The sequence below is a fragment of the Astatotilapia calliptera genome, chromosome 1 (assembly GCF_964374335.1).
Source record: "Astatotilapia calliptera chromosome 1, fAstCal68.1, whole genome shotgun sequence".
Taxonomy (NCBI): domain Eukaryota; kingdom Metazoa; phylum Chordata; class Actinopteri; order Cichliformes; family Cichlidae; genus Astatotilapia; species Astatotilapia calliptera.
Window position 1 is genome coordinate 20,484,736 of NC_137422.1, and position 12,727 is coordinate 20,497,462.

Here is a 12,727-nt window from a genome sequence, read left to right on the forward strand (position 1 = left end):
GCAATAGTCACACATATCAAAGCAAACAAATTATTTCCTTCTTTTACTTTTTCTGTATCCAAAGATGCTTTTAAAAAGGCCTTTAAGTGGTTCCAGCTAACAAATTTGTTGTTACTGACACATATTATGTACAGAATAAGAGTCTTTGTTTTTCCCCTCATTCACTCACTTTTTCTCTGTAAGAAGTGAGAACAATACAGCAGTGAGGCTGTGTGATATATGGCATCCTAAATGTCAAGGCTGTGAAATCACTCTTCTACTTGTTGCCCGTTTGGCTTGGTGGAAGGATCCTGTTTTGCTTTAGTTTCTTTGTTTTGGAGACCTTATTTTCTTGCGGTGGAACGGAACTCACCAGCGCTGTCTTCTGGTACCATTCAGCTTATTAAGAGCACCAGCTGACATTTTTCCATGTAAATGAAAACAAAATGATGCCAAAAAATCTATCAGCTAGTTATAGTACACAATATTTGCCCTTCAACTTCTGGGGTACCTTGAAGGTCTTGTGGTTTGTGTGGATTAGGCTTGCACTACTGCATCACTTGCATGCTCAATTTGATTAGGATCGTTAATTTTGGGGGTTATGTCATTGCCTTATGCTCTTGCGTCCCTAAAGCCGTTCCTGTGCAGTTTCTGAGGTGTGATGGCACTGCTAGAGGCTGTTGTTGGTAGATGTGCTTGGTTTACAACAACTATTGGTGCTATGCATCCCAACAGAACTTATGATGATCACTATTTGTTGATCTCTGTCATCTAATCTGCTTTATTAGATTGGATAATTTGGTAATTTGAACCTCATGATGACTTTCAAAGGCTCCACCATAGCTTCTTTAATTTATTCTCTTGAGTAAAAAACTTGTAGTTCAAATGCATCCAAATGTAATTTTATCTGTTTAGAGATCAGTTTTTCTAAAAAATGTGATAATGATTGTTCAATAAATGCTGGAATATAGAAAACAAAAAGTTACCGACGTGCACATTAAAAATTCTTATTAGTTTTTAGCTGCTCCACAGATGTCAAATCGTGGGCTTTCTAAACCTAAACGGTGTGTTGTTAATGCCTAAACCTAACCAAACAATCCATTTTAATTAATTTATTATTTGAATCATACAGATGATGTCTGAAAAACTGAATGTAGGAAAGGTGAGGGAAGAACGCAGGACAGAAAAACACACTTTGGAAGAGAGCCAGAGATTAATAATGACTAATGATTAAACACCCACATTTCAGGGTAACTAAGGGAGGATTCAGGGTCACCCGATCCAGCCGTAACTCTATGCTTTACCATAAAGGAAAGTTTTAAGCCTAATTTTAAAAGTAGACGGTGTCTGTCTCCTGAATCTAAACTGGGAGCTGGCTCCACAGAAGAGGGACCTGAAAGCTGAAGGCTCTGCCTCCCATTTTTCTTGTAAAACCACAAGTAAGCCCACAGTCTGAGAGTGAAGTGCTCTATTGGGGTGATAGAGGTCTTTAAGATAAAACAGGGACTGATTACTCAAGACCTTGTATGAGAGGAGAAGTCAGTATGAGAGAAATATGCTCTCTATTTCTAGTCTTTTTTTGGACAATCTGATAATAATGATGATTTACAATACTCTAGCCCAGAGGTAATAATGCATGAACTAATTATTCATTATTTCATTTTTCACTCCCCCTTTGTCTCTTCTGCTGTCAGCAGAGATGCACATAGGCAGCTTTACTCTCGCCACCCCACCGCTAGCACTGCCTCAGATGGATAGCAGTACAGTAACAGCCAATATAGTAAACTGATGATAAATCGAATAAAAGAGTAAAAGCGGAGGTTTGTCCTCTTAGTCAGACAAAAAAGAAAAAGAAAAAACAAACGAAACGAAACTAAATGTATAATTTTCAAAGCTGTGTTAACACTGCTATTTCTTTTAATTTCATCATGTTAAACATGGGCAAATGAAGAACCAATCAAATTTTGGTAAACTGTGAAATTGGACAATGACCTTATCAAGAGAAGAGCCCTCAGATTTTGTCAAAAGAATCCCTTAATCTTCAAACACATGGCAGATTCTAGCACTCACAAGCCGAGTTGATTATCACAACTTTAGTTGGCAAAGCTGAAACACAGTGACGATGGCTTCAACTCAGACGCTCTATAAACAATGTGATGGGCTCGATAATGTGTCTGTTTCAGACCATTAAAATGATCATGTATTAGTTTTTAGTTGACAGCAACTCAACATTTACAGTGTTATATTTATCCCACAGGGGTAACCATTAGTAATGATTTGGTTTTATAGTCTGTGTAGAAACTGAGATTCCTGTGTGTGTGTGTGTGTGTGTGTGTGTGTGTGTGTTTAATGAATAAATCTCACTTTAACATCAGTTTTTTTGAGAAACTTTATGAGTTGGACTGTTGGCATGTCTTTTTGGTATAATGCCCTTCTTTTCTTATCCCTGAGCTTTCCAGGAAGTGTGCAAGCCCCCCCTCCCAAAAACAACAAAAACACTCTGCACTGAAGTCCACATGGTGCTGCCCTGACAACAGTCAGTGGATTTGCTGTGTGTTGATAGTGGAACTTAGCTGACTTGAAGTACAAAGAAGGGATTGTTCTAACACCACGGCTATTGCAAAACTCACGTTTACGTACACCTCACTGCTGGTGAGCTGTGCAGCCTTCAGCCCTTAACTACCTGGTTAATGGTTACTGATGTTATCTTCAAGTTTCCTAAAGTGTAATGTTTTCAGATTTTCTCAGCTGATCTGAGAATGATTTACTTAGGCTCACATGTTGTACAAATTAAGTATAGTTTCATTAGGAAAATTTTACTCAGAGCACTCCTGAAACACTCACATTATTTTGAGGATAAAATTGTCCAAGCTAATGGGTGAGACTTTTGTCATTTGTGGCAGCAGATTGAAATAGAGTTCGTCAGGCTGTCATACTTCCAGCAAATCTCCCAGGGAGTGACCCAATTTTGAAACCATCTTCCAAAATCAACCCGCTTCAATCCCTGAACATAATGTTACAGATGAAAGAGGTCTGTGTCTTTAGTCTGACGGATGTAGATTAATCTAAGTAAAAGGAAAGTAAGACTATTTTAGGAAAAAGGTAACATTTTTAATAATTATTAGTTTTGTTTTATAGTTCCAGCTTTACAATGTCACGGTCAACGAACCGCTCTGTGTCTATGTGCTTAATTAAAACAATCATCTCGGATCACTCTAGGCGCCATCGGAGAGTGGCACCGCACATACCAGGTATAAATATTGGCTATCTGGCATGAAAAGAAGTGGGGCTTATCTGGACTGCTCTGGGCTCACTAGGCCAACGACCCTCACTGTGAAGTCATGAATACCCGGCTCCCACTCAGTCTTTACTCTGAAGATTTGTGCCAGCATATGCACTCATGTCTTGAGTCGCGGTTGTTCACCCTGTGGACAATTCAATATTTGTTCCACAAGACATAAAAGACACGATATTCTGGAACAACAAAAATGAAAAAAAGATGCTTGAGTAGCCTCTTCTTGCAATCCCAGCATCTCACACCTTCATGTCATTACATTGAGGGCAATTCAGTACACCTGGAGCCCTGTCAGACCCATACCCTTCACATCCTGGTGGCCAACTCGTTTGGTGGGGGGTACCATGACAAGAAACCATCCACTCTTTATAGATGTTTATACTCTGTCTATAAGGAGGCAGATAGAGTGGTGGTGGTATTTAACCAAATGCCCTTCCTAAGCAAACCCCAAAGGGAATTTGTGTCTCATATACACACAATAATCCGGTTGTTCAGTGATGACGCGACGAATCCTACTCCGGGTCTAAAGTAGTCTGCGTTTAATATGGCTTTTGTGTTGTTAACATGTTTAATGTTATGTATTTTCTTCTATTTGATCTCAAAAAGCTCCTAAAACAGTCAGTGATCCCTGTTGACCTCCCTCGGCTTTTATTACCACTAATCACTAATCATTTATTTAAGCTCAGTTTTTAAAACCTTAGGATGTAACTACAGCCCAGCCCATGCAGCAGTATATGAATGACTAACCTCGCATTGTGGATGGATTATCTCAGTTGTTCTCCTGGCTGAAGTTTGGTCCTTTTACAGCATCCTGCCATGCGATTACATTTGTTTCTGACCACCGAGAACACTCACGGTAACTTTTATCGAGTGGAAAAAAAGTTAGCTTGTTTATATTATGCTAACATAGCTGTGTCGCTAGCGGTCACGTAGCACATCATTATATACCAGCTAGACCAACTTCAGTTACCCTACAAACGTCACTGCTGTTTAGTTTTCTGTCTTCATTTATGCTGGAAGTGATAGCAGAGCTGTACGTTTTAATTTGTTTCCAAAACCCCGCAGTCAGGACATGCTATATTGTATTTAGATAGAAGCTAGCGAGCTAACTCCCTGCTAACTTCTAACTCCGTTAAATGTCATAAATTCCGTTTTCATGGATGCCTGGATGTTAAACTCAATTGTTACACCTGGTAGAGCAGAACGCTGATCATTTTATTAAAGATGAAAGACTTTAGACAGTTTTTCAACTCTCAGTAATGCCACAGTGATCGTTTGATATATGGACCTGCAGCGGAGTTTAGACCCAGACAAGGCTAGTGACGTCAGACTGAACAACCAGATTACATGTAAGCCTGTGAGAATGAAAAGGTTTTGAGTTTGCTTCTGGAACAAACTACATTAAATTATGCCAAACTTTCTGCAGACACAGTTATAACTGACCTCAGGTCAGCGGGCAGCTTGTTCCAAAGAAGCAACCTCAGCACACTTATATCTAATTCTGGGAATAGTTCAAAGATCTGCACGTGATGACTTTTTTGAACTTATCCTTGGCTGTTTGATTGTTTAGGTCTGCTTGCTTTGTTAGATTGTTAAAAATGTGGTTTGGCGTCAAATATGACAACTTAACCATGACTATGCTTTTGCAGTCAGGTCCCCTTGGTTTACAAATGACCGGCTAGAAGAGATCAGGCTCACAGACTTACTTCTTAGAACTCAGTTTTCCCGACTTTGTTTTAAGTGGTTCTGCTACATGTGATTTCTTCTATCTTTTGGTTTTAGTTTTCATGCTAATTGCCTGCCTCTAGTCTTTCATTTATTTAATTATGTCTTTTATTCTCTTTGTTGTGTACACATGTACACAAAAGGTCCTCTGAAGGTCCTTTTGTCTAGGCTTCCTGTTTAAATCTACCCTTTGAGTATGCTGCTTTTTCACTTCTGTCAAAGCATTTTTTTAAGCTCTGTTTTTTTAAAGATGCAAGTATATAAAGAAAGTTTCTTCTTTTCTTCTTCTTCTTCTTCTTAGTATTATCATCATTATTATAGTAAGCCCTGTCTCACTGTTGCATAATACATCAGGTACTGATGCCAAAGGACACTCTGAGAGCGCAGAGCTGATATGCCAGTGGCTTTGACATACAATAACAATTTTTTTCATTACACAAACTCATGACATAACATAAATTATAATATTACTAGTGATTACTAAACGCTGTGTATTATTATCTCATTACTTACAAAAACTGAGAAAACTGAGTACACTAAGGTTCACTTTCGACCACTTCACTGGCACTCACTGAGAATAAGAAAAGTGCAATTCTATAGCTCCCCTAGGGAGAAAATTACCACGCCGAGGTACAATGGCGTCCTGTTGAGGACACGGTTTACATTGTTGAAAGGGTTAACAATGCTGTGGGCCAGTCCAGGCGGAAGTGTTTGAAATCCACACTGAATCACTCTTAGCTTCTACACCAAAAAAAGGCTCTCTCAGCTTTTTTCTCAAATTTAGTTGCCTTTTCCGTCAATATTTCATCGTTGCCTGAGATTTCTGATGAATATTTATCTTGCTTTTGTCCCACAGCTTGTTATGATTTTAGTTTGTGCTTGCATTTTTTTTAAATAGTTGACGTTTTTGATCAGTGCTGTGAGTTAATTAGCCGTGAGATGTTTTGAAGCAGTTTTTTTTTTTTAAACAGGAAATGGAAAATAAAGAAGTTTAATGTCCCTACAGGCCTTTATCATAACCCTGTCTTAATGAAGCTGAAGCTTTCTTTTTTCTGCTAACACATCAAATCCAGGCCTCACTGCTGAGGCCACAACATGGTTGCCAAAATAGATGGAACAAACAAGGTCAAAGGGGCGATAAACAAACTTTTCCTTTTCAAAGCTTTTCTAATGTGTAAGTTAAATTAACTGTAAGGGTTAATTTGTCTTCTGTCAAAGGGGTATTATACTTTTGGTTCCTGGCATTAAGTTTTAAAATTTTAAAGTCAAGTAAAACTAAGTATGTGTCTCTGTACAGGACCCTGTATGAGACAGCTAGTCTCTGACAGGTAATCACTTAAAAACAATTGTTTTCCCAACTGGTGTTCCTGGGCCCTGAGGCAGGAAGCTAGTCCTGTTTCTTTGTTTCTCAGTGAGGCAAAGAAGCAGAAAGTCTCGAGTGACCTGATCAAACCTTTCATGCTGTCAGAAATGGTCAACTCTCAGATTAAGTGATGTCAGATGTTATCCTTGGATGTTAAACCTTACCAAAGTCGTCTATTGACATCAGTAAGACCAACTATAGTTGAATGACCTTGTGTTTCTGCGGGTTGTAGTTGTAAAAAGTACATGTTTTGAAAGTTTCTAGTGCCATGGGAAGTCACGAAGAAACATACAGGGATCAGTGCACAAGTTTTGTTTCAACAAAGCATCGGTGAAGGTTGGTTTTATCTGAAAATCGGCTCTGCTCCACGTTTCATTTGCAGTGTGTTTTTTCTTGTCCACCTGTGCCAGCTGTGTTTGTTAAACTGCATCCATTAGGCGTGTCTTCAGAATCTGATAGCATCACTTTTAATGTAGCACATTTGTTAACTGTTTATTCTTGTACTGTACAGCACTAACCACTAAGCAGGGATTCTGACATGAGTGCATCAAGTTACCACACATATATCTTCGAAAGCATTAGATGGTAAAGCAATTTTCTTAAACATTTTGAAAATTTTAAATTATAGCTGAAACAAAAACGATACGTTTGTGATAGGGAGTAAAACAACACATTGAAGGAACTGCTTTGCCAGGTTGGCTTTGTCTTTTACTAAACTACTGACTCGGGAATATATTAAAAAAATTTATTGAAGCATCAACATAATTAATTTTATACGTACTCACCGATTAATCTGGCTAATTCTGAAACAGCATGCGACGTTTAGACATTCTTATTGCAGCATCATCAGCTTAGCTTCTATATTTTTACTGGTAGCTTAGCTTTTGCAAGCTCATTTTAATTAAACGCGAAGATTGTTGTACTTATTTTACACAGCTACACCACTTGTGCTGTACGGCTTTCCAGAAATGTTTTAACTGGGATTATATAACTAAAAAAAGTAAATGTTTGCTTGTTTAAATTATGGTGATATTGTGACTGTGGGGAAAAATAGTGGTTTACTCCAAAGCTATACAAAATGATGGGTTTTAAAAGAGCACTGTCAACTCACAATGTGGCGGTATATGTGGGGGTAATATGTGGTGTTTCAGTGTCAGCACAGCTGTGTTGCACCACTGATATACTGCCACTGATGTGGTGAGAAAGAGAGAGGAGGAACTTTTTTAGTTCTCTTTCTTTTTCAGTTACAGCAGACTAATGAAATACATTAACTAACTGAGCAGTAGTTTAAGACAACACTCCAAAAATGTGATACTCGGGTCTTGCAGGGGGTCAGTTGAGACCTAGAATAATTCACTACCAATATTGTGGTAGGGATGGCAGACAGTTCACGTTCCAACCCCAGAACTAGGGATTTATAGTCGACTCCTGTTTCGATACTTTCTATTCTGAGGCTTGTGATGAGTTGAGTTTTTAATTATTTCATATTTCATGTTGAGGAAAATTTCATGTAGGTTGTGTGTTGCACAATAGTGCTTGCTGAGGCTAGTCGTTTTTATGTGACTTTACCAAATGATTGTGGGTTATTTTGTAACCTATAGGTGTCTATTTTTTTTTTTTTACTTAACAGCCCTTTTGTGGTATTCTTGAAATTAAAAAACACACCCAACAGGCTGAATGCATTGCAGGGTACTGGAAACAGCAATATGATGTATTGCTGTTTTGCCAGCCTGCCAAAGATCTTATTGGATTTCTTTTTTTTCTTGTTTGAATCTCACTCACACACACATGCAAACTACATGGACAACACCGACACACAAACAATATGATAAACTTGCTTAGAAGCGTGAATCATTAATCTATGAGAAAGGCAGCGACGCACCTGATAATGTCATCTTAGCAGCAAATGCACGGACAGTGAAATTGATATTTGGACTCTTGGCCAAGGATTTGCAAATGTGCTGCTGGTGAGATAGCAGGTGCTTTCACCTTTGCTGGGTTATTTATGTTGACTTGTTGTTATTATCAGTAGATCATGTCTAAAGCTCTTATGTTTCTGCATCCATCTTCACAACTTACGTGTGAGGCAGCCGGGACTTTTATTTGAGGTCAGAGTGATTTTCTAAAAAAAGGGCCATATTGTCAACATCATGTCCACAATGACTCATTACAGGGTTTGTGGCAGTTAAAAAATAAATAATGCTCACTATTGCCTGGGCCTGCAAATAGGGATGGAGACTGAAGCAGTGGACTGAATAAAGATGATGAAAACAAAGAGCAGATTTAGTGTCTGGTACAGTAAGCTTTTGTTCTGCAGAATACAGAGGAAGCTTTCTATCAGGCCTTGTTTGGACTGCAGGCCTGAGGTGTGCGCTGGTTGATGATGTACATTATGTAGAATGAGTCATTCACTGTCTAGATGACTTGAGCAGGTTGAGAAGTCAGAGCTGGAGCAGCAGGAGTCAGAGCAGAAACAGGGCAGGGGAGATGACCGAGCTGGGATGGGGACCTGCTGTTGCAGTTGTCTGCCCATCAGGCACGAGACTGACGGGGCTGATCATGAAACAAAGGTGGTTGCAGAGCTGGAGCTCTCCAATTTGGAGGAGAAGGAGAGGCAGGTTGAGGCAAGGTAATACTTTTTTTAGCCTTGAATTGTATCTCTGTGCCTGATTAGTGTTTTCATGTCACTACATTACTATGATTGTGGTAAAGCATGCCATCTTTGACTTTAACTAGCATGCAGGAAGATGTGACAGAAATTGAAACATGCAGCATTTTTGTCAGCTATCATTTACAACTCTTTTCAACTTATTAAAGAAAGAGGCTCTGGACCGTAGTAATTTCAGCTGCCTCTCTGGAGGAAAAGCAGTTTGTATACCTCTCTCTGATTAAATTCAGATGACAGTTCTTTCTGCCGCATTCTGTCAGAGCCCGAGTGTGACTGGAGCCACTGCAGAGAGAAGCAGGTCCCACCGTGTCCTCATCTCACCAGATGGGTGACAGGAGAAGTGATTAGTTAGCACAAAGGAAATGATGGATGTTCTGTAACATGGGAAAAGAAACGAAAGAAAACTTACATTTTGTTTGTGCAATACTTTGTATTTTACCCAGAGTTTGCTTTAAAGTGATAAGCAGTATAAAGAGTAAATGTGAGCAAGTGCTCCTGTGTTGCCACGAATACAGGAAAGCCACTGGTTTTCAGTGATTATGTGTCCTGTAAAGTAAAGGTTTATGAGCTGAGTAAAACATCTTTTAATTTTCTAACTAACTACATTTATAACATACGCTGAATCTGCAACATAGCATGTGCTAAAACTGCCACAAACAAGCCACAAGGGCAGTTTATTTGAATTGAACTGGACTGCTAGGCTTTCTTTGTAATGTTTGCATGGTCTACATGTGACTCTGTGGGTTTCCTCCTGCAGTCTAAAGCTCTTAATGTTAGGCTAACTTGTAAGTCTAAACTAAGTGTGAATATGAATGGTCTGTCTCTCTGTGTTAGCCCTGTGATGGATTGGTGACCTGTCAAGGCTGTACTCCACCTCTTTCCAGTTGTCAGCTGTGATATGCTCCGCTGCACCTCCACCCCTTATCCAACCCACCTGAACTGGATTAGCAGTTAAAAGGATGAATGAATATACTTATTGTTATTAATTATTGTATTATAAATATTACCAGTGGCTTATAATTTAACATAAAAGAGCTTTAGCTCTTGCTTAAATTAATACAGCCACACAGAGTATTCTTTATTAGGTGTTTTAGCCGTTTTCTTGCTTTTTAAAAAACAAAACAAAAAAGCAAGCAAACACACAAAGCTGCGGGTTATGACAAACCTGCCTGGTACGAAAAGACAAACAGGAAAAAGTTTGTGACCAGTGGGCAAAGTGGAGCTGTCAATCGAGTGAATATGAGAAACACTGCCAATGAGCGCTTTTGTTTCTCAGTTTCTGCTTAGTATTTAACACAGCTGTGTGCTAAAAAGTGGTGAATGTGAAGGCTATATATGTCAAACATTGGCAGCGTGTTGTGCTAACCCAAGTGGAGAGAAACGTTATTATAAAATTGCTTATTAATTGCTACAGTGCATCCTACAAAGCACATGATCCTACATCCTACCTGCTCTATCTCTCTGCAGATAAGTTTCTAGAAATTTCTAATCATGCAGGGTGCTTTACTGCTGATATATTCCAAAAGGCTGAAAAACCAAACACTTCAATAAGCTTATGTTAGCAGCAGATTGAGTGTATGAGCTGTGAGAAAATGTTGCTTATTGTGGATTACTTGATTGAATATTGCTGTTTCCATTAATGGAATATTGAGTGTGAAAAAAAAAAGAAAAGAAATGAAAAGACTGGACCGACCACTGCTACTGAGAGCAGATGTGAGGGTTTGAGCAATTTCTCTCACTGCAGCATTCATCGAGCACATTGACCACACAGCTGTGTGATTTCTTGCAAACCGATCCAATTTAATTTGCCTCAGTGCAAAGATGCATGGCTAATTTTGTATTCATGAGCCTTTCCTCAGTGCTTCATTTTTCTATTCTAAATCTTTGATTGATTAATTAAAACCTGCTGTGATCTGGCATTACCTCTAATCATTCTGTTTAAGTTATATAGTGACAAAAAAGTGCTAATTTTAAGCGATGTATTCATGTTTTTAAAACTGCAGTCTCTGCGATGCTGCACCGGCTCTCAACTGTCATCGGATCAATGAGACCTGCTGAAGCACTAGCAGGAGAACCATGGTGCTGTTCTGCATGTAGCCACTAGATACTGCTGTTGTGTCTTTGTACACTTCACCAAGACACTTATTGACAGTTTGGTGGTTTATCACACTTTTTTTTTTCCATCTCTGCCAATGACAAGGTCAGATAATGGAGATTACACATAAAGTGTTGAATCAGGTATATTTTTTTTATTGTGGTTTCATCCTATGACAGCATCTAACTCAAGCTTGAGTTACAAGCTTGTTTTACTTTTTAACGAGATATAATAATTCACCATTCATCTCACAGTGTGATTACCCCTTTCGTGTATTTGTTCTGTAATGTATAGCTAAATGTCAGAACATCCCGTCTCTCTGAGCTATTTGAGAGTCTGTTAATTCAAACCTTTTTTTCTTGTGTTGTGGGTTTCCTGTTTGCTAACCGGATGGATCAGATACAGTAAATTAAAAACCTTAATTTGTTATACGGTAGCCGGGATAAAAGCAGTGTATGGATATCGACATGGTATGGATTGACCTACCCTCAGGTTTGACCACCTTCATTCAGCCCTCTGGTCTTATCTATATGTCTGTCTGTGGATTATTGAACCGGCACTGCAGCAGCCTGCACCAGCCACTCAGGTTTGCTCTCCATCCATTCCTCTCTCCCCCAGGCGGACTGGGATGTGATCTGATAAAGAGGACTCTGGGTGAGACGGAAGGCTCTGGTTGCAGTCAGAGACCAAGGTCAGCACTTTGCTGGACACCACAAAGAGGTGATAACTATTCATCTGTGATAATCAAAAAGAGCGGCACCTTTAGAGTTTTGTTTCAGGCCAGGTCCAGCTCTTTTTCTCATCACCAGCTTCTGCATCGACACTAAGCAGCAAAGTGTTATTTTATTATTCCCCAGTGAGCATAAGTAGAGCTATATTCTGCAAGGGCCGCCAGTGTTACCGATTGATCAAGAGTAGAGAGAGAGAGAGGGCTGAAACAGCAGTTATGCTCCTATCTGACACCCCTCTTTTTCTACTTTCTAGCACACCCACTAGCATACACTTTAGCAAGCTCAGTTTTCATATGTTAAGAGAGCAGAAAGGGAAACTCCCTATTGGTTGTCTTCAGAATCAGGACAGATGTGGACATCTGAGGCTTTTTAAGTGGACTCACTGTATTACGTCTGATCACTAAACTGGTGAGTAGCAACATGTGCATATATATGAATTTATAGTTTTTAGAAACAAGCCAGGAGTATGTAGATTAGTCTATTATATACTTAGTGACTGTAATGTCCAACATATTTGTCTTGGGACAAAAATAGAATGACCTGTTCTACAAACAGTTTCAACTTTTGAAGAAACGCATTGTTCTGTCTGTTGTTCACTTCATCATATTGATGAAGCTTTTTATTGCAAGCATTAAAATGTTTCATTGCTTTGTCCTCTTTGTAATTTTATTACTTACCTAAGTGCTCGAGTACCCTCCACAGATCTCAGTTCTCTTCTTTGCATGTAAATCGATTCCTGTTATAGATTACTTTCAGTAGTTTCACACTTTTTGAAATGCTACTGCTTGTGCGGCGAGTTTCTGAGTATTCTGATCTGTCACCTACTGTAAATCAGGCAGTAATATCACATTAGTAAAATACTGTGTTACAA

At 39.0% G+C, this 12,727-nt stretch overlaps 1 protein-coding gene across 12 annotated transcripts in view; it reads left to right on the forward strand.

The window, feature by feature from the left end:
- plekha7b (pleckstrin homology domain containing, family A member 7b) overlaps positions 1-12,727 on the forward strand; it is a 77,464-nt gene that overhangs the window by 1,717 nt on the left and 63,020 nt on the right. Inside the window, exon 1 of one of the 12 annotated variants that reach the window (XM_080298025.1) lies at positions 8,849-8,991. The exons of the other annotated variants lie outside the window; for them this stretch is intronic. Within the exon in view, the coding sequence (XP_080154151.1) occupies positions 8,864-8,991 (128 nt within the window). The 5' untranslated portion in view covers positions 8,849-8,863. Of the gene's footprint in view, positions 1-8,848; positions 8,992-12,727 lie in introns of those variants that run through there. 12 annotated transcript variants of the gene reach the window in all.